Source organism: Amia ocellicauda, chromosome 8, assembly GCF_036373705.1.
Source record: "Amia ocellicauda isolate fAmiCal2 chromosome 8, fAmiCal2.hap1, whole genome shotgun sequence".
Taxonomy (NCBI): Eukaryota; Metazoa; Chordata; class Actinopteri; order Amiiformes; family Amiidae; genus Amia; species Amia ocellicauda.
The window spans coordinates 42,492,432-42,517,458 of record NC_089857.1 but is presented as its reverse complement, the minus strand read 5'-3'; the positions used below and the strand labels follow the sequence as shown (position 1 = coordinate 42,517,458).

The window sequence follows — 25,027 nt, the reverse complement described above, 5'->3', positions numbered from 1 at the left end:
ACACACACACACACACACACACACACACACACACACACACACTTTATTTTATGGATTGCTACTCAATTCCATTAGACGAATAGAGAAGTGAAGGACATCATTGTACTGCAGTGTGTGTGTGAAGAGCCACACTGCTGCTTGTGCTTCTAACTCGATCATAATGAAAATAAAATGAAAGGACTGGTCTGGAAGTGTGTCCCGGTCCGTCGCTGATTGTGCTGTCGACTACATTTCCACGGCAGAGAATATCATTGCATTTATTTTGTTTATTTTGTTTTCTCAAGGCAGCTTCAGGTTGCAGAGGGAAAGCAGTCTTCCCTGATGTGAGTAAGGATGATCAATTAGGACTGTAATTGCGAGGATGATCATTTGCAGATCCCACCCCGGCTCAGTACGTCTGCTCTGCCGCTCAGAAAGTCTGTGCGCTTTACTGCCTCTGTCACTCCTGTCAGGACGATGCGGAGTTCGACATCTTGGCGTCCCCTGGCAGGTTTCAAGTCCTGCTCAACCAGGTTCACCTCCTCACGATATCAATGTCACCTCCACCACTGCCAGCTTGACAGAGATTTGAATATGAAAAATCTTTTTCACAGGGACGGGCATAGTCAATACTAAACTGCGTAGGTCTAAACAGCGCTGAAAGAGAGACTATATTGCAGCAACATAAAATGGAAAGAGCAAACGAAGAAAAACAGCAAATTCTTTTATACAGGTGTTGGAAGGTGTTGTTGAATGGGGAAAAAACTAAAAACCTTTATCTGTAAATGTAATAGGCGTCCATGAACTCGATTGAGTATCAATAACATTACCAGCAGGCTATGACTTAATAGAAGAGAAACCACAGAGAGCAGCAGGTAACGAGGAAAGAAAACAAGCTGTTTTGCAGGTATTGCGAATTATTCCAGACTCCCCTTGACTCTCTCACACACCTGTTAGTTGTGAACCCCTTTTCTGCTTATATTAAGAGCACTAGGAAGAGCTACTGCACAGCGTTGTCATGGATTATCTTTAGCACGCTGTCTGGCATCCAAATTCCCACAGGTTGCTGCCCTGACTAAGGGGTGACCTTGACTTACCGCACCGTTTGTCCTAGAACAGCAGCAACCCATGTGCCCGTATCTCCAGATATAGTGCAGGTATGCAGCACTTGCGTGTCTGCGTGTGTATAGGGGTTTTGTGTTGAGGCAATATACATGAGAGCAAGCTTGCAATGCATTAAAAGAAGACAGAAAAGCACATTCTCTGACAAACATTTCAAAACACCTTCAGCTGGAGGGAAAGGAACGAATGGAGTCATTGTAGCCTCAATTGCAGAGATGAAAAGGTCTCAGCGCAGCAGACTATTTATTTGGGGTCCTGTGTTCCTGTGCACTGCCCACCATGTCAGAGAAACCCGGCCTGTAATTGGACACCATGTGCCGTCATTAGCCGAGTCAGAGACATTCTCTAAGTATGTTTGAGCTTTTCTCTTCCTTACGCCTGTAGAGGAAGTCATTTTTCATCCTTTCCGGGAATATCGTGACCTGCATTTGTCCCTTGTATTGGAGGGAAATTTATCGGCGTCTGCGAGAGCTGAAGGCCTATTAAGCTGCCCTATTAATTTCCGTGGTCTTTGCATATATGCTTTCTTTCCCTCTTGTGTTTCGCAGCTGTTCCGGCACCAGCAGGCTTGCAGAGAGAAGGAAATGGTGAAGTCATGTGTTTCGGAGATGTTAGCCAGTTGAAGCACCCAGATATCACTACGTTAGGGAAGGATTTACACAAGTTTTAATTTCTTACACTGAAACCGTCAATGGTTTTCAGGGCAAATCATCAAAGAATGTGTAGTGAATCCAGAACAAGCTGTAGATGAGTAATTAAAACAAAAGCCGGGTCAGTTTTTAATTAGTTAAAGCTGATTGGGCAGGCAAAGACGTAATTTAATGTAATTCAGATTGTAACCATTTTTGAAACTTTGGAATATACTATTATTAACCTTTGTTGTGGATTGGAAACTGCTATTTGTTCTATTTAAGTATTTGCATTAGTTTTACTAAGCAAAACATCTATCTAAAGCATCATTCTTCAAAGCTGAAAGGAACAGGGGCCATTTTCCTGTTGATGATAAAGAAAGGGATTATTGCAGATTTTCCCCCATATGGAAATTACCTGAAGTTTTGCCTATTCTGTAGCAGGTTCTTTACCCCTCTGTTGTTGAATTTGCAAGATGATTCTTCTGTTAGGGTTCAGGATGAAAACCCTTGGTAGGGTGGGAACTTGGTGTTTAAAATAAATATAGGAATGATTGAATTAATGAAAAAAATATTCCTTGTGGAAAAGGGATACATCCCCAGAATGGATTGGTATAGATTTTTACCTCCCTTCTTTGCAGAGCATTTAATTTTTGTCGAGAAGGGTTGAGAGAAAGAGAGGGAAAATGGGCTCAGCACCAGGAACTGAAGGAGGCTGACATTGCAGTCGCAGGAAAATGAATGGGCCAGTATCTAATGCTTCAATACAGCTGGCACAACTAAACCGTATCGATGTTCATTAGCTGTGATCCATTTGCATATTGATGTCTGCCTGCATAAATCTGGATTTTAAAATACTTATTTTGATTTGTTTTATGGCCTTAGTGTCCACTTTGCCCACTGTACAATGGGAAGTCCTTGTCCATCGATGCCTTGAGATGTCTTGGATTGTCTTTAAAGTGAAAGCATTACAATATTCTCCTGACATCTGCTCAGGAAGCTTGTTGAGTAGAGAGGTCCCTCTGTGAGGAACAGTCTCAAGTCATATTACAATTGTGCAGATCTCTTTTGTCACCTTACTTTGATTTATCAGCTGGGAGAAATACAGTTGTACTCAAAGTGAACTGTCTGAGTTGTTGACTGATCAAGTCTACTGGGGGTTGTGGAGCTCATTTTTTGTGTTTTCCTTAGTTTAATATTTAAATAAGCCACAGTGCTTTGCTTGGTTGCGTTTCTTCAGCTGCGGTCTTGTCTTTCGCTGCGACCACCATCACTGATGCATGCTTGAAACACTCTTTGCGAAGTTCTCCAGGGTATCCTCTATCACGTTTTCCTCCACGATCCTGAAACAGTTAAACAACATTTCGAAGGAGAAATAATTGCACACGTGTGTACTCTGACAAGGGAGATTATTAGATGACTTTTATCTTTGTACTGTATTCCCTTCAGCATGGATTGTACATTTCCCCGGGATGTGTCAACAGGATGCTGAGCTTCACATCTTGAGTCCTGTGTTGATAAAAATCTTCTTCTTGTTGTTTTTTTTCCCTCCAAGTCTAAAATGTACGTGCATTTCAATATTTGTCTTTTAGCATTCTCAGTTCACAACCATTGTGACACTAGCATATTCCCCCCCTTGTCCATTACAGTGTTTTCCAGCGGGTCTCCCCGAAAATGCCTTTGCTTCCAACCCAGGGCCCCACAGAACTGATGATTATGATTTGCGATTGTTTTTAACATGCCACATAAGAAGCGAACACACAATCTATAACCATTAACACTTGGGGGCCTCCTCGGGACACAGTGCGCGGCTCCGAAGAGTGTGATCTCGCCGGGCCTGCGCTGCACTGTGGTATTAAATGAAGTCGGGTGGGTCATTGAGTGGTCTAGCCGGGGGGCACAGCAGCTTCAGAGTCCCATTATATAGTAGCCCCGAGTGGCATAATAAGCAGATGAAAAATAGAGTCTATTGCATGAAAACCTCCTCTGCCCAGACTTCAATTACAAACCTGACATGCAGTTACTGATCCTAAAATGTGTGACCATGAATTGAATTATGAGTGGTGGGCCCTATGATAGCCTTTCAGAGGGGAAATCTCAACGGCAAGTGTGGTTACACTGCCGTTAATGTATTCGAACTTCCACACAAAAATCTCCGGCTGCTTCAAAAACCTATTTAAAAAATAATAAGAGAAGATGGAATATGAATAATCATGTATGTGAACTGTGGTGATTTTTTTTTCAGTATGTGAAAGATAAAAGGCGCCCCTTAAAATCTGTAAAAATGCTCATTAAAAGTGGTCCTAACCAACTAAAGGTGTCAACCGCGGTTAATTAACTACCAATTTGAATGCTAATAAATGTATTTTTCCAAAGTGAAAACTTCAAACAGCTCCACTTAACTGTAGTTCCAACCTGTGTATAAACCTGATTTGCATTATGCACTTTTCAGGGTTAATTATTCTCACAAGATGCTATTAGCCGTCTAAAATACTTCAGTTTCCCGTTAGCTTGAGCAAAATGTAGGTCAGCTCAAAAGAGACAAGGGTACTCAAAAATAAATCTGCTCATTTTTATTTTAATAGTTTACATTAGTCCTCTCAATCTAATCAAAACTCTCACCCAACTGTCAATTGCAAAGAAATAAACAAAAAGCAGAACTTGATGCCAGGTTTATGTCGGTGGCAAGGAACCTCCTGTCAAACTCAAAGCTGCTGTCAGACATTAGAATTTAAACTTTAAAAAAAGGTTTAAAATACATTTACATATAGTTATTATCTGAATATGGCTTTTTGAGATATCCTTCAGGAAAGGCAATTTTTGAAGTAATCAAAAGTAAGTCTGGAATAATTTCTGCAGACTGCTGTAGTTTCTGCCCAGCTGAATGAGACATTTAATAATCTCTGTGGAACTAGTTTAGTTAAGAATAGCAGCAGTAGAGTCACTATATTTAATAGTTTTTCAGTCATACTTGTGTTTTGTTTTAATTGTGTCATATTAATCACAAAAATAATATCTGTTTTCCAGAGGAATGGTGTAATTTTAATACTAGTTCAATATGTGGCGTCCTGCATGGGCTTCAACATTTAACATTATTCAGATTGCACCGAATCATAATATCGTGACTTAGCTGGTTGGACTCGTCTTGGCTGGCATTTATTTTGTTGCATTGTCCTCTTGGTAGCCTAATCTAGTTCAGGAACACAGAATGCGATAAACAGAGGGTGCCTGTAAAGGTTTCAACAGACAATCGTTGTGAAGGAAGGATTTAGTGCCCCTCTCGTGCATTAGTGACAAAACACAGATATTGCTTGATTTAAAATCTAAACAGAACATGCATTTTCCTACCCCTAAGACGAACTTATCTGATCTAATTCATGTTTGATAAAGGAGGTGAGCTGTAAAGGGCTAGTTTGGATATTGGCGACCCTTCGGATAACATGTGTGGATTAATATTGTATTTATTTACGCTTCGAGGCTCATCAGCAACTTCAGCACAATGTCTTTGTCACGTTCTGACACTAGGGCCTGTTCTGAGTGGCTGTATTTCAAACAGAATCACAGGCACATACAGTAAAAAGTCAGAGAAACCCTCTAGGCCAACCGCTGGCTTGAATACGAAACTGGCTCTGGTAATTGTCAAAAGCATTTCCTGACACTATCTAATGGGTTGCATTTCCTGCAGTAATTCTTAATGCACGAATCACATTGCCATTGGATTTATGAATTGGTTAAACAGGGCTGCTAACATACAACTTAATGTTTTCCCTTTTATCTTTTTATGGGGCACAGTGCCGTTTGTACATAAGATTAAAGATTTATTTGGCAGGTTGCCGAACGAAGGAGTCTCTCGTGTTGTATCACATGTACTTGAGGTTTGTGCAGCTGGACACAGAAGGTGATACCACAAGAGTCTCGGTGGTGCATTGTCTGACATTGACTCAAGCGCGAACTTTAATCAGAGATATTTGTATTTTTTAAAGTTAGTTGTACTTTAAAATAGGTACAACTTTGACAGTTTGGTGCTGCAGTAATTTGCAGGACCAAAAAACAAAGAAGAATCATTTTTCAAGTCTTAAATTATGTACACCGGTCCTTTCTTGCAATGAATTGAGTGAAATCTCTTACATCGTGTATATTTCAGAGGTGCATCCTATAAAAACCTGTTGTGGTTTTCTTATGAGAACAAATCTTTTATACGGTTTTGTGTTTCAGCAGGTGTTTAATTCTTCTCAATCCTTGATAGTCTTTATATCTATGTAACCATTAGACCGTTTTCAGTTTGAGTGGGCTCTCTCGTGGATCAGGTTATTTTTTTTATAATTTGCAAAAAAATGTATATGTACGTCCGGGAAATACAGCTGTAAAAACGTATGATTCATGGCTGTGTTTAATTCGATAATTTGCTGGAGGAATTCTGGAGATCATATCTGTGTAATGATATAAAGTTGGAGACATAGCTTGTGTTTTAAGGGTTGGGTGGGGGGATCTATTGTACAGAATGCAGTTGTGCACAGACGTTTGTAACACCCTACCTGGCTCTGGAACAGAAGTTGCTATATGGTTAACATCAGTCATTCAAAATTAAACATGTTGCTAGAAAATGGTCAATGCAATCCAGAAAGTTTGAAAAAACTGCTTTGGTCTTATCGGCCACCTATATTTGGTATATTTGGCCTCCGTGAGTGATTTTCAAGGGCACGTGTTGTAGTAATTGACACATTTGACTGTTTTGGCTGCTCACGAGTCAGTTATGTCTGTTACAGGTAATGGACGTGTACTTGAAAGGTGCCAGAATCAACGCTGCTATTAATAGTGCCGAGCTCCACCATTAGGGCCTACATTTACCTCGACGTCCTTAATGGATTTTAACATGGCTTTGTTTACTGTCATTCAGTTATAATGGATTTGAAGCTTAGACTGACATAGGTACTTCTACTGTGATGTGTATATACTCTCTCTATATATATATATATGTGTATATAAGGATGATATTTTTTATGCTCTTGACATTTTGTTGCCCCTGAGGCCTTTTACATTCTGTCATTCTGACAATGATAGAAGTGCTTTTCTTTTCTCAAATGCGAAAAAACAAGAATAATTACAAATGATTATAAAACATTACGGAAAGCCGACATGACAGAACCGTAGACCGCAGCTCTGTGAATTTCGTGCGGATGACTACCAGTGTAATCAGAAGCAGAATCTGTCTTGAGAACACATCTGCCACTGTATTGAGCATTTCTGTGTAGCTGTCCTCTGATGACATAGTGAAAAAGGAAGAGGTGACCTGGATTGACATGACGTCCTCGTTTGTTGTGTGATGGCGAGGCAATGCGGCCCTTCTCTCCTTTTTTACCTTTACAGTGTATGTAATATGCTGCATGGTTGATCAAAGAGAAAGAGGAGGGGAGCATAAGACTTGACAAACTTCATCCTGCGAACACACAATCACTTAATCCTGCGAACACACAGCCGCTTCATCCAGCAAACATACAATCACTTCATCCTGCGAACATACAGTCGCTTCATCCTGCGAACACACAGTCGCTTCATCCTGTGAATACAGTCGCTTCATCCTGTGAATACAGTCGCTTCATCCTGTGAATACACAGTCGCTTCATTCTGTGAATACACAGTCGCTTCATCCTGTGAATACAGTCGCTTCATCCTGCGAACACACAGTCGCTTCATCCTGTGAACACACAGTCGCTTCATCCTGTGAATACAGTCGCTTCATCCTGTGAATACAGTCGCTTCATCCTGTGAACACACAGTCGCTTCATCCTGTGAATACAGTCGCTTCATCCTGCGAACACACAGTCGCTTCATCCTGTGAACACACAGTCGCTTCATCCTGTGAATACACAGTCGCTTCATCCTGTGAACACACAGTCGCTTCATCCTGTGAATACACAGTCGCTTCATCCTGTGAACACACAGTCGCTTCATCCTGTGAATACAGTCGCTTCATCCTGTGAATACAGTCGCTTCATCCTGTGAACACACAGTCGCTTCATCCTGTGAACACACAGTCGCTTCATCCTGTGAATACAGTCGCTTCATCCTGTGAATACAGTCGCTTCATCCTGTGAACACAGTCGCTTCATCCTGTGAATACAGTCGCTTCATCCTGTGAACACAGTCGCTTCATCCTGTGAATACAGTCGCTTCATCCTGTGAACACACAGTCGCTTCATCCTGTGAACACAGTCGCTTCATCCTGTGAATACAGTCGCTTCATCCTGTGAATACAGTCGCTTCATCCTGTGAACACAGTCGCTTCATCCTGTGAATACAGTCGCTTCATCCTGCGAACACACAGTCGCTTCATCCTGTGAATACAGTCGCTTCATCCTGTGAACACAGTCGCTTCATCCTGTGAATACAGTCGCTTCATCCTGTGAACACAGTCGCTTCATCCTGCGAACACACAGTCGCTTCATCCTGTGAACACACAGTCGCTTCATCCTGTGAATACACAGTCGCTTCATCCTGTGAACACACAGTCGCTTCATCCTGTGAATACAGTCGCTTCATCCTGTGAACACACAGTCGCTTCATCCTGTGAACACACAGTCGCTTCATCCTGTGAATACAGTCGCTTCATCCTGTGAATAGTCGCTTCATCCTGTGAACACACAGTCGCTTCATCCTGTGAACACACAGTCGCTTCATCCTGTGAATACAGTCGCTTCATCCTGTGAATACAGTCGCTTCATCCTGTGAGCACACAGTCGCTTCATCCTGTGAACACAGTCGCTTCATCCTGTGAATACAGTCGCTTCATCCTGTGAATACAGTCGCTTCATCCTGTGAATACACAGTCGCTTCATTCTGTGAATACACAGTCGCTTCATCCTGTGAATACAGTCGCTTCATCCTGCGAACACACAGTCGCTTCATCCTGTGAACACACAGTCGCTTCATCCTGTGAATACAGTCGCTTCATCCTGTGAATACAGTCGCTTCATCCTGTGAACACACAGTCGCTTCATCCTGTGAATACAGTCGCTTCATCCTGCGAACACACAGTCGCTTCATCCTGTGAACACACAGTCGCTTCATCCTGTGAATACACAGTCGCTTCATCCTGTGAACACACAGTCGCTTCATCCTGTGAATACACAGTCGCTTCATCCTGTGAACACACAGTCGCTTCATCCTGTGAATACAGTCGCTTCATCCTGTGAATACAGTCGCTTCATCCTGTGAACACACAGTCGCTTCATCCTGTGAACACACAGTCGCTTCATCCTGTGAATACAGTCGCTTCATCCTGTGAATACAGTCGCTTCATCCTGTGAACACAGTCGCTTCATCCTGTGAATACAGTCGCTTCATCCTGTGAACACAGTCGCTTCATCCTGTGAATACAGTCGCTTCATCCTGTGAACACACAGTCGCTTCATCCTGTGAACACAGTCGCTTCATCCTGTGAATACAGTCGCTTCATCCTGTGAATACAGTCGCTTCATCCTGTGAACACAGTCGCTTCATCCTGTGAATACAGTCGCTTCATCCTGCGAACACACAGTCGCTTCATCCTGTGAATACAGTCGCTTCATCCTGTGAACACAGTCGCTTCATCCTGTGAATACAGTCGCTTCATCCTGTGAACACAGTCGCTTCATCCTGCGAACACACAGTCGCTTCATCCTGTGAACACACAGTCGCTTCATCCTGTGAATACACAGTCGCTTCATCCTGTGAACACACAGTCGCTTCATCCTGTGAATACAGTCGCTTCATCCTGTGAACACACAGTCGCTTCATCCTGTGAACACACAGTCGCTTCATCCTGTGAATACAGTCGCTTCATCCTGTGAATAGTCGCTTCATCCTGTGAACACACAGTCGCTTCATCCTGTGAACACACAGTCGCTTCATCCTGTGAATACAGTCGCTTCATCCTGTGAATACAGTCGCTTCATCCTGTGAGCACACAGTCGCTTCATCCTGTGAACACAGTCGCTTCATCCTGTGAATACAGTCGCTTCATCCTGTGAATACAGTCGCTTCATCCTGTGAATAGTCGCTTCATCCTGTGAACACAGTCGCTTCATCCTGTGAATACAGTCGCTTCATCCTGCGAACACACAGTCGCTTCATCCTGTGAATACAGTCGCTTCATCCTGTGAATACAGTCGCTTCATCCTGTGAACACACAGTCGCTTCATCCTGTGAACACAGTCGCTTCATCCTGTGAATACAGTCGCTTCATCCTGTGAATACAGTCGCTTCATCCTGTGAATACAGTCGCTTCATCCTGTGAACACAGTCGCTTCATCCTGTGAATACAGTCGCTTCATCCTGTGAACACACAGTCGCTTCATCCTGTGAATACAGTCGCTTCATCCTGCGAACACACAGTCGCTTCATCCTGTGAATACAGTCGCTTCATCCTGCGAACACACAGTCGCTTCATCCTGTGAACACACAGTCGCTTCATCCTGTGAACACACAGTCGCTTCATCCTGTGAACACACAGTCGCTTCATCCTATGAATACAGTCGCTTCATCCTGTGAACACACAGTCGCTTCATCCTGTGAATACAGTCGCTTCATCCTGTGAACACACAGCCGCATGTTGGTGACTGTATGCCTGGGCTATTGATTTATGATTTATGATAATACTGCATTTCTAAAGCCCTGCTAATCCAGCTCTATGGATTACCGAGTCTGACCCCCCAGGGAAGCACACCAGGCTCTACACAAGCATGACAATGCTCGACAACCGAAGCCATGGCTGTCCCTACAGCAGGTCCATCAGCCGGATAATAACCAGGGCGCTTATCTTTTTATTTAGTCACTCAAACGCTCTCACATCAGTGCATTTTGGGAAAGAGCGCTGAGCTGGTGGCCTTGAAGAAACTTCAACATTGTGTGAATAAAGGACCTTTTCTCACACTTTGTTAGATCTGTTTTCTAGCTGTCATAAGTGGAGATGCTGTAAATGGGTTACTGCTTGACTTAAAAAAAAAAAAAAAACTACATAGCAGTTTTATCTTCTCTGCAGATTTTAAATAATATATGTTCCACTTTTTATTTTATTACTTTATGTAGTGGATCAGCTAAATGTTTAATTTCCTTTTTATATTTCATAAATATGATATTATCAAAACTAAGCAAAATAAGAAGTTGGTCACAAAGTCGTTTTTAAATTTGATTTGATGTAACCTAATTCTAGATTCTATTTGGAAAGGTGGTACAGGATGTATTTTATGTCTACCACATGACAAGATTACTTTGCAAACCATGTTTTTGTTGCCCATACTGAAAATATACTGTAAGTGTGTATATAAAGGAAGTCAAATCCTGATTTTTCAGAAGTTTTCAGAATTATGAAGAGCTCAGAACTGAAACATCCCAATGAAGACTATTTTGCCTATTACTTTAAAGAGTAAAAACACGTATCCGTTGCAGCATTTTCCTATTTATAAAACACACTGAAAAGTCAACTGTTCAATCCTAACAGCACATTTCCAGATGAAACGGGGTATCTGGAGTAGCTGTCATATCATTTATTCAGAAAACTTCAAGTTGCAACAGTTAACTGGAATATTAATATTGTCTGACAGCTCCAGGTTAGAGATCTAACATGATTTATAAAGACAGTAAAAAAAAAAGAAACAAGAAAGCGCTCACACCATGACACACTGCTACTGTACCTGGTGTCAGAACCTTTAATTCCCCTTATCTTCAATCTGAAATGCGGAACGAAATACAATATTATGAAATCATCTTCACTTTATGATTGTGAAGGGAGTGTCCTAGATTATTCTAGATGCACCATCCATCCACTATAGGCTGACAAGCTGGCAGCCCTGTACTACAAACAAGGTTGTATGGCGATGCTCATCAAGATTTTCTTCATGATGAATGTTTGTTTGACAAGAAGAGCTTGTGTTTATTTTTGGGAGTTTGAGAGTTTACTAACCATTGTGTCACCTACAATATCTTAATAGGAACATCTAGCTACAGCAAATAGTTAACTCTTCTTAAAATAGCCAAACATGTTAAAATGTGAATGCAAGTTGTACCTATCAGGACTTGCGGGACTTCATATTGTGGAACCTACACATTCCTACTTTGGCTTGACTGAACATATTTGTGTCGTTTTAATTATGTTTTAATTCATCATAGCCAATCCCCTCCCGCATCACGTTGGCTTTGCTGAAGTGCTTAATCCTGGGAGGTGAGATGGTGACAGAATCCAACTAGCACTGTCACAAAATGATAATAGTGTTTCCTATGTGTCTCCAAAAATTTCAATAATGCATTAGTTGAACTTCACAAAAGTGCACGAATGTGTAGAGATATCAAGGTAACTCTATAAGCAGAGACTAGCCTTTAATAGTCAAATATGTCAAATGTTTCCTCCGCGTCTGTTCCTCCAGTCAGGTGTCCCAGATTAGATGTGTCTGAGGTTGCCTGATGTAAAGCTGTTCAGCTATTTTCTCCCCAGGAACAAGCAAGCCTTGTTATTTGTTCCCTGTTGTAAAATGTATCATTGCCTCGGTTGATGTGCTTCTCGGCGGTTTTCCAATGTCATGTATTATTCATGTTTTTATTTTTATGCAGTCAATACACAGTTATATAGTTAGCTCTTCTGTATCAAGACTGATACTGTAGATGAGACCGAATGCGGTGCATGTTATTAATACCCAAAATGACCCTTACTAAACAGTATAGGAAATCTATATTGAAGCATTGCCTCATAAACTATAAAGGAGGCAGGAGACTTTAAGGAGGAAAGTGCCAGTGGCTCAAAGAACCTGAAAGTTTATTTCCAAATATCCTCCAATTAGGCAATAAGAAGGTTATCGGCCACAACGAGATCTTACATTAACCTACAATTAGACCGGCCCGCTATGACATCCTCACTCTTCATTTCAATAAGGCCCGGCAGCTCTCTCTTCTTGTGCGTTCCTCTTCAGCAGCTGGCATTTGGCAAGGGTGCCCTCCAGGTTAACTGTTAAGAGTGGGGTGTATTTGTGCACCGCTGATAAGCACTCTGTAGCCTTTTGGGAATTGGACGTGCTCTCCTTCTTCATCTATCAGACTGCCAGAGCACATGCCAGAGGTAGGCTTCGGTGCATCTGTCGTCAGCACCAACGCAGGGATTAGAGGTCAGGACTGCATACAAAGCATGGGAAGACTGTCAAAGAAAAACACACCTAGAATTGACTGACTACAAAGTCGACAATCGCTTCTGGAGGGTTGGGTGGCTTTAGGACATTGGTTGTTGGTTATTGCACACCGCTGGGGTGGATCTGGAGTCTTCATGACTTAGTTATATCGCTCCCAAGACCTGCGTGAAGCTTGGAACTAACCTTTCTGAGAGGGAAGGAGTGGAAATTCATAACATCTCCTTGCAAACCGTTTGTGTCCATGAAAACGGCAAATCAGCCCCATAGTCAAGCTCTGTGTCTGCTCTTCAGTGTAGACTCCATGACAGTGGTGTCGTTAGCAGCTACAACACAAACGAGCACAAAACGAGATGTACACGACAACCACCACTAAGGAGAAGCGAAGAACGACGCCTCTGGTTTGTGCCTCCACTGCAGAGAGTATTTACCCACAGGGAGCGTGTCTCATTTTGCAGGTATTAATCATCCGGCACCTCTGGGTAATTAAAGACGTTCTCCTCTGGAGGCGGACCGTCGTGTAATTGGTCTGAGCGGTCGCTCCGGCGGGGAGATCACCTCTACCAACTGCGGAGGGTCCCGTATCGGCTAGGAGCTGTTCATCAGAGCCAGTGCTGAACACCCCCCCGTCCCTGCTCATGGGCCTCTGTGAGGAATGTGGTCATGAGTGCCATTAATGATAATGGAGGTCATTGTCTTTCCTTTTTTGTTATTTTTTGCATAAACAGACTGACTGTTCCTTCCTGCACGGAGCTCCATTACATTCACAGCTGGAACTCTGCAGATTGTTAGAGTGTGTCAGGCGGCATCCACCAGCCCCCATCAGGAGACCGATGGGCCTTCGCTACAGGCAACAACCAGGCAGGCAGGCAGGCAGGGGGAGGCGGAGGAGGTGGAAATTAAAGCACCTATCCCCAATGATTTTATGCAAATTGAGTGTGTGTGTGTGTGTGTGTGTGTGTGTCTTTGAAAGTTGCCTGGTGAAGGTTTAGCGGCTGCCCCTGCCGATTAAACTGACAGGGGGATGAGTCAGGAGTGACTGACGGGTGGGTGTGTCCCTGTCAGTGCCCGGCCAGGCCGTGCCGCTGCGGCGCTGTGCGTTTCCTCTCCTCGTTGAATTGAAGGGGGGATGATAAAGGGTTTCTATCTCTTTAAAAGCCTTTATTGTTTGTGCGTCAGCACTGAGACGACTGCATTATTGAATTCCAGCCCACCTCTGAGACCTCGTCCCTTATTTGTTAATAAAAGTTATGCTTCAGTGTTTTTGGCAAGATTCAAATCTCATCTCCTAATGCACTGGCAACCATGCGCTCGGTGTCCAGTGGCTGGCTTTCCCCCTCCATTGTGAGCGGCATACGGGGAGTTTTCTAGGTCAGTCCGTTTCTCTCTCTCACTATAAATAATACATGTAACTTCCTCTAAATGACTGTATGTAAAGGGATTTTTTCCTCCTTGTTTAGCTTAAGGTATAATTACCACTGACAAGAGCCCGTTTTCATCTTTAATTCAGAAACCCCAGGACTGTTAACCAGCCTTCTCTGCATTTAGATGTTAACATTGCCACGTTCTGTTCCTATTCACTAGCCAGTTATAGCTTTGCTTCTTTGAATAAATACATTTAATAGCACAAGTGTCAGTTTTCAGATGTTTTCTTTATTTAAGGGGTGTCTCATGATGCAACTAATAAAAAGCCTCTGATGTAAATATTTATGGTACTTAGATATTCATTTTTACTGTGGTTAGGACTGAATTTGCTTGCTTTTACTATAGCTATGGGTTAAATCAAAACCCACTAAGAAAACTACAAGCTGTACTCAGTGGTGGCTTTATTTTTTGTCAGATTCTTTACTCTTCCACTCATAAATATATCTGCTATCAAGGACAGTTTTTTGTAGTGGTTTGCGATTAATGGGTGGGTCAATATTGGGATTTAATGCAGCCCTATATGCAGTTTTTGAAATATTTTGAATATTTTGTGAGAAATGTGAATCACTCTTAGCAGGGGCTCCTCCTAAGAATTAATAATTATGATTTTTTACGAATCATTTGTATGTTAGGAAAGTACATCAGTATAGAGCTAATTGTACAAAAATAGATATTTATTTTAAATGAATTGTTCAGGCTTGTGTCGTCTGTACGTTTTGTTACTTTGTGGCGAGTTTTATGTGTCTGATATGAATGACTAATAAAATGAAAGGAAATTGACAGGACTTTGGGTTAAAGTGTGCAAACTTGTGATTTTCTGGCTTTCCTCGGGGGTTCTGATGAGTTTAATGAACTCTTGGCTGGGCTGTGCCTGTATTTAAACCGTGGTTCCCTGAGCTGCTCAACGGTTTCCCCAACTTGATCTGAGGTGTGGGTACCGCTGTAGTAAACTGCTGGCTCATGTGTGGCTCTCTGCTGAGTGAACGCTGCTGCCACTTTATCTCTAGCAGCTGCGGTGGCTGAGGTCACTCGTCACAGCCGCGGCGCAGCAGCCTGAGGATCCACTCTCTGTAATGCACTTACGCGACTCCGTGGCAGAGCCGGATGTGCCGCCGCGCGGGGCCCCGTGCAGCTCATTTCCATGGTACCCAGCTCCTCATAACCCCCACGACTCTAGAGAGCAAGGAGCTGGAACTGGATACGGTGTCGGTGCGCCGGCCGGCAGCTCAGGGCTGATGCATTAGCTGTGATTGAACAGAATAAGGAGAAAATAGACTAAGCCAAAGCAAAACTAAGCAATGCAGTCTCTGTAAGTTGCATACAAACAACTCTGATTTGTTCTTTTGTAATATAGACAGTATTTACTTTTTTATTTAGTTATAACAATTCTTGAATCTTCTATTCGCATTTAATGAATCATCTTCTTGTTCATTATTCTTCATGCATAAAATCGCACCTGTCTTTTTTGGTGGCAGCAGTTCAGCCCACATGCAGACACAACACACAGTAGTTGGTAAGTAATGAAAGCCAAGTTTTCTCCCTCAGAACCTGCTAGAGCTAAACAGAATGCAGAATTGCGATCGCTGCATTGTGTGTCGCTCCGGCTGACTGCCGCCAGCTCTCTACATACAGAGATCCCTCTCCAAACATCTTCAATAAGTTGCCACGAGGCCCTGGCATAGAGGACTCAAGCTCCTGTCAGCGGTCCAAGACTCTCTGCAGCACAGACCTCGAGTGGATTTAGTGAAATGAACCCTCTTGGAGCAGCTTAGCCTGCAGGCCCGACTGACGGCTCTTGTTTTGTCTTCAGTCAGTGAGGCGTCAGAGTGCACTATCAGGACCTGCTGTTACAGGGTGGTAGTTAGGGTAGTTTGTGCATTTGTTCTGGACTGTTATCATAGCTTATCTATCTATTGTTGAACAGATGTCCCACCCCTGGGGGCTGAAGGCATCGGGTTAGATAAGGTCCTTGTCTGAGTGTTCGTGCCACAATACTTGTCAAAACAATCACAGTTTAAAATTCCTTCCTCTGCTTCCGAAACTCAAGAGCACTTTCCTCTGTTTTTTTTTTTTTAAATGCCAGTTCTGCGTACAAAAGAAAAGAAAATGAACCCCCGGTACACACATGTGTCTGAAGGCCTCCCTGTGCTCAGCATCCTGGTGATATGCAGTCTCATCTCACATCTGGAATCAGCTGCCAAGATATGATCTAACCAGCAGTCATAACCTGTCCTGGGGTTGATGTGAGTTCTTAGGTATAGAAAGCTGAGATTGCTTGGAACATCTGAGCATTTCAAAAGGTTTGTTCTATTAAAATTGATCTATTAAGATAGATAACAGTTTGATAGAACTCATGATAGAACTGCTGGCCAAACAAGAATTAGTACCGGCCTGTATTCAGTTTAACAGGGTTTCCTACGGCGGGCAAAAGGAGATTCTCACTTTGACCTGACCTGTAAGCCGTGTGCCCCTGGTGTAAGCTGCCTGTGCAGACAGCATTCCTTGGATTTTCTTTACAGGAGCCTATTAGCAAAGTGAGGGATTTGCAGCTCACCGGGAGCTTTTCTGCAAGTCTATCTGTTGCACACAAGGCCGTTTAGACGCTGCCTCAGTGAAACCCAGCCATGCATCATGAATCGAGTGACCTGTAGTGCTGACGTCCTCTCGCAGACGTCTGCCAGGCATGTTTGAGAAAACTGAGAACTCTCCCCGGTGCACGGGGGACGGAAACAGACCCCCCCCACCACCACACCCCGGTGCAATCACTTCTCCATAGGCTTCAGCTCTTATTACAACAGGTTAAATATTAACAGAACGCAGCGTGAAGAATGTTTAAATTTAAAATACTGTTTAAATAATGCATGGTGTCATTTTGCACAGCGCAGGAAGAAATGGCTTCATTTGTAGGAAACCAAAGAGATTAAAGTAATCGTGATGAATCTGAATATCAGAAAACGTCCAGTCCATGCAAATCCGTGCTTGACTGGGTTGTGGGGAGTGCAACTCGTTTTTGTTTGAGGGATGATTATGTAACTCAATGATGATTTGACTCAAGCTGAATCAGAGTGTTTCTGTGCTTGTTTGTTTACTTCTCGATTGATTCATTTTTTTTGGTTTGTTCGGTTTGGGTGGGTGCGGGTTGCCCCTCACTGTTGCTCAACCCGGGTTTTATACTGCAGTGCACACGTGCTTTTGTAGAAGAGGTTGCAGACAGATGAGACTTGGCAATCTGTGTGTGGGGGTGTGGGTGAGCATGAATGGTCCAAAGACAAACCAACACAGCTCGTCCCATTGAAGTGGATTGGGTTCAGCTCCCCGAGGGCATTCCTGGGCACCGAGGGGTTAACTGTTCCCTGGGGCAACTGAAGGGGGTTCTTGTGCTAATGAAGTTGGCTTAAAGGTGGTGATTGTTAACCCCTTAAGCCTTTTCTTGACCCCTGAGAAGCGGTGCGTTGCTCTTTGAGCCCCAGTTACACTTCATTAGGTTTGGGATTTTAATGATATGACCCCGCTTCCCTCAGGACCGTCTGTTCCACTCTTCTGGATCTTCAACACAATAACATACATCTTATTATTAATAGTAGTACGAGCAGCTGAAGTAGTGTTACCTTCTAAAAGTTATGCCGTGTAATCGTAGGCTAACCGCTCCTTTTATCTGACTTGGTTCACACGGTGGAAATTCAAATGGAGGTTGAAGTGGCCAGAGTTATGAAAATTTAATATATTCACATACTTAACAGCGTCTCTTTTCATGGCTAACCAGTGGACGGTTTATAAAAAAAAGACCCGCCCCCCATGCATAAGGGAAAGGTTTTTCAAAGCTGTCGATTATACACTAATCAAGTGGCGAATAAGCACCACACCGGGTATTAATTAAGCCCCGCTGTTTCCTCTGTCAGTGAGATTTTCTCTCTCCTTTTTAAATCCCTTTATCAAATGCTCATTAGTATTATGGAGGCTTGGATAGTGTAGCATCCTTCTCAATAGAAAGACGCAGGATCCCTCTTGTGCTAATAAACCTCAAGTAGTCTGTATCTAGTAAAATATTTATGTACAGTCGATGCTGCTTCCGGAGTGACTTTACTGCCTCGTACATCGCTCGACTCAGCACTACACAGCCGTATAACTGTAAATGTGATTATTGACGGCGAAGAAGCCAATTTTACAAGCACGGATTTTATCCACCAACAACAACAATGTGAAACCAAATCAGAGCAAATTGAATCTAAAGCTCATAAATCCGGTTGAGAATATTACAAATGGAGTACAAGCTGTGTGCCACAGATTACAGGTCATAACTTTCCAAAACAGAAATGGTACTGATCTTTATTACACAAAAAAAACATTTTAAAAATATTAATAAATACCTGAAATGTTGTTTCTTTGTATGTTTTTTTATTGAAGCAAATAAAATGTTTGCGAGAGAGGAAGACAGCCTGGCAATATTAAAACAAAAGCCCAATTCTCTTGGGAGGCATCATGTGTCAGTTTCAGCAGTTCAGCTCCATCCCCTTACAAACCAGCCTCCCGCATTACCATAATCAATAGCCATACCTAGAAGAGAAGAAAAGGAAAGGAGGAGGAGAAAAAAACAGGAACGTCTGCCTCCCTTTGATTTGATGCCTTTCTTCCTAATTGGATCAAGTACGAACTTGCTTATCTGTATGCTGTGTGTTCAGATTGTCTGCAGCGAGGAAGCAAAGACAGCGTGTGCTTGTTTCTTTGAGAGAGGGAGAGAGAGAGCGAGAGAGAGAGGGAGAGAGGGAGAAGGAGGGGAAAGAGAAAAGGGGAGTAACCACCGCCTCACAGCCTTTCTGTCCTTTCTAGTCTCTCTCTCTGTAATGATACGTTTTGCCCGTGCTGCTCAGACGGGCACCTGCTGCTCCTCGGTGATTCAGCCTCTCTCCGCTGCCGGTTGAGCTTCAGCACAATGTCTCTCATGCCGCTGTCGCCGCCTCCCCTGCTCGCAGCACCGCTGCCGCCTCACAGCAGTGTTGACATGAGCCCTGGCTGCACACTCAAAGTCTTCAGGTGAGTGGGCTGGCATCCGAGACCGGGAATCTCCTCGCATCTGCTCGGCACATTGTGGAGGACTTGGAAGAAGAGAACCCTTCTCTACTTTTAAGACACAGATTGATGTCTTTAGATATTTATTCACTTATTCATGTGTGTGTGTGTATGTGTGTGTATGTAGTTATATTTATATAGCCAACATGCCTTGAGACCAGTCCTGAACAGAAGAACTGTCAAGCATCCTGTATCTCCGGCACACGCGTGTCCCGTGTGAGAAGCATCAGACGCCTTTTTAAGCGCAAGCTCGTCAGATAATGGGAGACGCGCTCTATCATTCCTGCCGGCGTCTGTCTTGCGCTAGGAGTTAGAGTTCGGGCCTCCAGAGACCGTCGTCTGACCGAGAGGATGTCTGAGGCAGCCGAGGAATCCTCCGCGGGCCTAGTGGCCCCTCCCTCCTCCTGCTCCGGCACTGGCGCCCTGGATCCCGGGTCTGCCCCCGAGGAAGCCGCGGGTAGCGCCGAGGAGAACCGTGCCCTGGGGCTGGCGGGCCTGGCTGCAGCCTGCTGCATCTGTGTGGAGACGGAGCAAGTGCGGGGGTGCCTGCACTCGGAGAAGATCTGCATCCTGCCCATCCTGGCCTGCCTACTCAGCCTGGCCCTGTGCACCGCCGGGCTCAAGTGGGTCTTCGTGGACAAGATCTTTGAGTACGAGCCGCCCACCCACCTGGACCCCAAGAGGATAGGACAGGATCCCGTGCTAGTGGCTGATCCGACTCTGGGACTCACCAGGGAGCCCCCGAGCTCCTCAGCCCTCCCTGCCTCCAGTACGGGGCGGCCAGTGGTCCATGTGAACAGCGATGCCACAGCGGAGCCCTTTCATCCTTCCCCCAGTGTAACTCGCAATAGTCCTACCTCGGCTTTAACTCTCCCCACCACCCCCCCATCCTCGGAACGTCTCTCTACCCCTAAGCCTGAGATGAAGGAGTCCCCAACCCTGCGTCCTCAGACCACTGTGGAATCTAATATTAAACTTGTGCCCAAGTTTTGTAAGTACCATTTATTTTTTATTCTCTCATTGCGGCTCCATCGCTTTCTCGCATCACAGCTCCCCTGTCTGTGTCGTCTCTGTACTTGCTTCTGAATTATCCAGCATCGTCAAGTGAGCATCTTTTCTAGGAACACTTAAATGGGATATATGTTTTGTTTATGTAGAAATCAAACAGCATTTGATTCAATAATAACATTTTTGCAGCATCATTGATTTCTAAACAAATTAGTGAAAGGAAAAGCTAAACTGGATCTCTTACTTGTTCTTTAAGAGCGTCGCACAAGTGCACTACTGCATGCAGTAGAATGTAAATAAAATCATTCTTCAGCCTGCATTTCTGTCCAAAGTGAGGACAGGCTTTTGTGTAGGTCTCTGATTACACACTGCATAATATTTGATTTGATTGTACCAAACAGAAACACCTAATTTTCCTCTCATAAAATCTTGTCTTCAACATCGAGCCAAAAGATTGAATTAAGCAATGATAAGGCATCCACTTAAACCATGATTTTAAACCTTCAGGTTAATTCTAATTGCGGAGCTCCACTGACAGTGTGATGGTGATTAAATCAACAGTGTATAAAAACATCAGACGATGACTTTCGAAAGGGTGGACAATACCTGGGTGGCTGTTTGAGCCATGGTTTTAAAAGTTTCTGAACAGGCGAGTGCAGCCCCTCATAACAACCATGGAGAGCAGCGCCGAGTGGCTGGAGATCCTGGCTGAAATAGATCATGTACCTTCATGCCTTGGAAGAATGTCGGTGTCTGATGCTCATTCTTCCGCAGGAATTCACAGACAAACATGATGTGTCATGTAACGAGCTGCTTTATGACGCCGTGATTGAGAAAGACTTTAAAGAGCCTGTGACCTGCGTGTGTGTGTGTTTATTCTGTGTTCTTGGATCAGCACCAGCCAGCTGACTACTTTTATTTCAAAGCATGCCATGGCAATTATTGTTTTCCTCCTAACTCATGACTGATATGAGACGGATAATATTACTAATCATTATGCTCATGTAAATAATAATATGAATGAACGTAGTAAGCCTCAGCATCATCATCATCTGCACAAATCACTGGGACTTGAGCAGCCTGAGACTCGTAGACGGATATTAAAAATCAATAGCTGATGATACATTACTTCCTAGCAGAAATCACTGCGGAGCTCAGATATTTCCTCTCCTCTTCCCCGAGATGCACTTCAAGGTCAGTGCCTGCTGGGGGCTAATTGATTCCTCTCCATCCTGGAGTCTCCAAGAAAGACAATCGCGGTAATGCTATCCGGCTCACTAACTGCTCTCCACCATGACTTTGAAAGCAGGAAAATTATTACATTTGGAAAGCTGCCAGCTGCTCAGTATTGTGCCATTTATATCCCCCTCTTTTCCGCGTTGCTTTTAGTAAGGTCAGGCTCCGGACCATTAAGACTAGCAATAACGCACAGTCCTGATCTTGCAGTTTTCTTGCTGGGCCGTAGTGTTGTAATGCAGGCGCAGCGTTGTAACGCAAACCCATGTGTAGAAAAATGTTTGGCGTATGCGCTGTGTAGGGTTTACACTCTCTTGCCCCTTCTGTCAAGCGCTGATGAATTAAATCGAGACGTTAGCAAACACTGTCATGTGCTGCCAACCATGGAAATACTAGTTAATATTGGGGTAATTATCATACCAAATCATTTGCAGTAATTAAAGCTACTCTTCATCAGTAACATTTGATGGGTGGTATTGTTGTATGGAAAATACAGCGGCTGATTTTATTTTCAAAACATTGCGTGTGCATGTGTGTGTGTGTGTGTGTGTGTGTGTGTGTGTGAAAAATGAGAAGTCAGTAGTACTGTGTACTTTCATCAGTCTGGTGTTTGGTCTCCTTGCTTCAGGTAGTAATAGGTTACAAGGTTGTCCTTACTAGGCAAACCATAGATATATTATTTATTGCTCCACAGAGAGCGCTTGTTTGAGCTACTTTATTTATTACACATTCAGCACTTCATACCTCTGAATCCAATTGAGGCGTTGACTGTGTATCTGCACCATTAGCTTCTCAACTTAAAATCTTAAAAGTCTTTTGTTTGTTTGTTTAGATGAGCGTGACCAAATTATCAGGAATATTTGTGATATATCTTCGATTCTTCAATTTGGAGATGGATTAGATTTGAAATTCAACGACTTCCTGTAAGACGGTTTGGCTTGTTTGCCGTGCTCACGTTGGTGTGTGGTGGAGATCACGTTTAATCAAGTAATGGATTTTAAATTAAACATATCGGTGCTGGTTCCTTTTAATAGATGCACTGAAATACTCAGCAGAACCATATGAGTGACTCGGAGACTCGGGTTGTTTTTATCTTTTATTCATTTTGTATTTTTGCAACGTGTCTGGGAATGAAATTAAGAACGAGTATGAGCCTTTGTTTTATGTTTTGTTTTAAAGAAGAATAATCTATGTGATCAATTGCGGGCTCCTAAATGGAAATGCAATAGGTCGACTCCCGAAATCCAACTCTAAATCAATAGCACAAGAGCTGAGCAGCTGCCTTAGTTGTGAATCAGCGAGAATGTGATAGCCTTCTGCTGCAAGGCCTACCTGGACAGGAAGAGACACATCTTTCCTAACAGAAATGAGTTAAGCACAGTTCACACCAAGCAAGTGATGGTGATGTGGCATTGCTTAACACACAGAAAGCCAAAGTCTTTACTCTGGGAAAGCTGCGAAAGAAGACTAAAAATGGTGAAAGAAAAGCTACGTTGGAGGTAAAGAATCATATTGAGTTGGGCATTGAAACTCAATAAACATTGTTATTATGTTGTGCAGTCAATATTGGATGGCTAAAACATTGTTATGTGAAGAGGCAAAGGTCATCTAATGCAGTTATGTATATTTCTGGCATAGAAACCTGCATAACACTTTCAGAATTCAGATCTCTGCCACACAAGCCATCATCTTCATTATAAAACTACAGGCAACACTGGGCAAGAACATTAGAAATCAAAGGAGTTACGTCCTAAGTCACAACTGACTAATGAAATGTAGTTCAGGAGTTGTCTGCAGCCCTGAGTCTTTTTTTGGACACCATTAACTGTAAGCATCAGCAGATGGATGAGAATCCATTAACAGGGCTGGCCCGTCTTCAGACATGAAGTCAGAGGATCTCTTGAGCTTCACACTCAAGGTCTTTCATCTAGTTTCACTTCTCCTGCTCCTACACAGACTTAATTACAGATAGTGACCCATCCACAATTATTGTATAGCGTACCAAGAAAGAAAACAAAAGTGTCCACCTTGTGTTCAGGGTTTATTATGTCCATGCCACACTCTCCCTCTGGCCCAGCTGGCAGCCTCCTTGTTTTTTTGGTTTGGCAACATAGACTGCAATTTCCATTGGTGTGAAGTTGCAGATGAAAGCGTGGTCGTGGGAACATCGCTCATTCGCGGTTATCATGCGAATGTTTTCAGAGCTGCTGTGTGCAAGTGTGGGTCGAAATAGCTGTGTGAAACTGCGGAACGAAAGTCCCACTCCTTGGCAGGATTTAGCCCAGGTTTGCGTACCGCTATGAAAAGGCCTTTTCATAAGTAAAGATGCAACAATTGGATGAAAGCAAAAGTGATTTTGATTAATAAGGAAAGACAGAAGTCTTCCCTCTTTTAGCCTAAACTTAGCTCAAGCTGTGGAGGTTAAAGAGATACTCAGTGTCCATCATACCCATGCCTGGGAGAGCAGGTTTGCTCTTTAAGAAATGTCAAGCAGCCTACATTGTCCCGTATCCTGCACAGAGACATGGCGAAGGAAATGGCCTCCTTGGAGAGCTGTTTCACATTTGTTGATTCCATTCAATTTTTGGCATCTTTTTAATCACTTTAATTGATTCAGATTGGGTCTCTCCAGCATTGTTCTTAAATTAAACAGAGCCTTCGGCCATTTGTAGCTATCGAGATGGATAACATGGGAGCTTTATGAGAATCCATTGGTGTCTTGACTAGGTAACCCACATCACAATTCATGTGCATCGTTTTTTATCATGAGAGTAATTATACAGCAAGATATAAACATTTAAAACACTGAGCTTCAGCAGGACCCTGTTTGGCGCACGATAACAGCCGCGTGCATTGTTTGTACCTCAAGGCAGGGATGTCTGGTGAAACACACGCACACGCTGTGGGAAAGGTCTTTCTCTGGATGTGCAACGTGTTTGTGCTCAGGTTTAATTCCCAGAAGAAATGCTACCGAGCCAACAAAGCTTAATCAGGAAACCAGCAGATTTACTGCCTCACGACAGCTACCTGATTAATTAGAATTAGAGCTAAAAGGGGTTATTTCTAAGCAAAATTAAAAGTCTATACTGAGTTAGGCGGCATGAGAACCTACAGTTCGGTCTATCGCATCTGACCCTTTTCTACCCTCAGTTGCTCGGCTTTGTAATTTACTGTTCTTGTGAAACCAGTGCTGCAGATTTTAATCGAATGAAGGCAGAACCAAGACTACAGACTAGAGACAGTCAATGTGTGTGGACTGCCAGACAGACTTTCTAAGCCCAAACACGGGACATTTTTCTGAGACTGAATGCTGTGCTCTACCTCTTCTCAGAATATTTGCCTTTTCTGTTTGTCGCTGTTAAAACAGATCACCTGAGAGATTGTCAGTCTGCGATGTATTGCTCTGCTTCC

The 25,027-nt window shown here is 43.3% G+C and overlaps 1 protein-coding gene across 3 annotated transcripts in view; it reads left to right on the top strand.

The window, feature by feature from the left end:
- nrg1 (neuregulin 1) overlaps positions 1-25,027 on the top strand; it is an 83,856-nt gene that overhangs the window by 14,804 nt on the left and 44,025 nt on the right. For 2 of the 3 annotated variants that reach the window (XM_066711494.1, XM_066711495.1), the window contains exon 1: positions 19,135-20,363. The exons of the other annotated variant lie outside the window; for it this stretch is intronic. In XM_066711494.1, coding sequence (XP_066567591.1) covers positions 19,724-20,363 — 640 coding nt within the window. In that variant the 5' untranslated portion in view covers positions 19,135-19,723. Of the gene's footprint in view, positions 1-19,134; positions 20,364-25,027 lie in introns of those variants that run through there. 3 annotated transcript variants of the gene reach the window in all.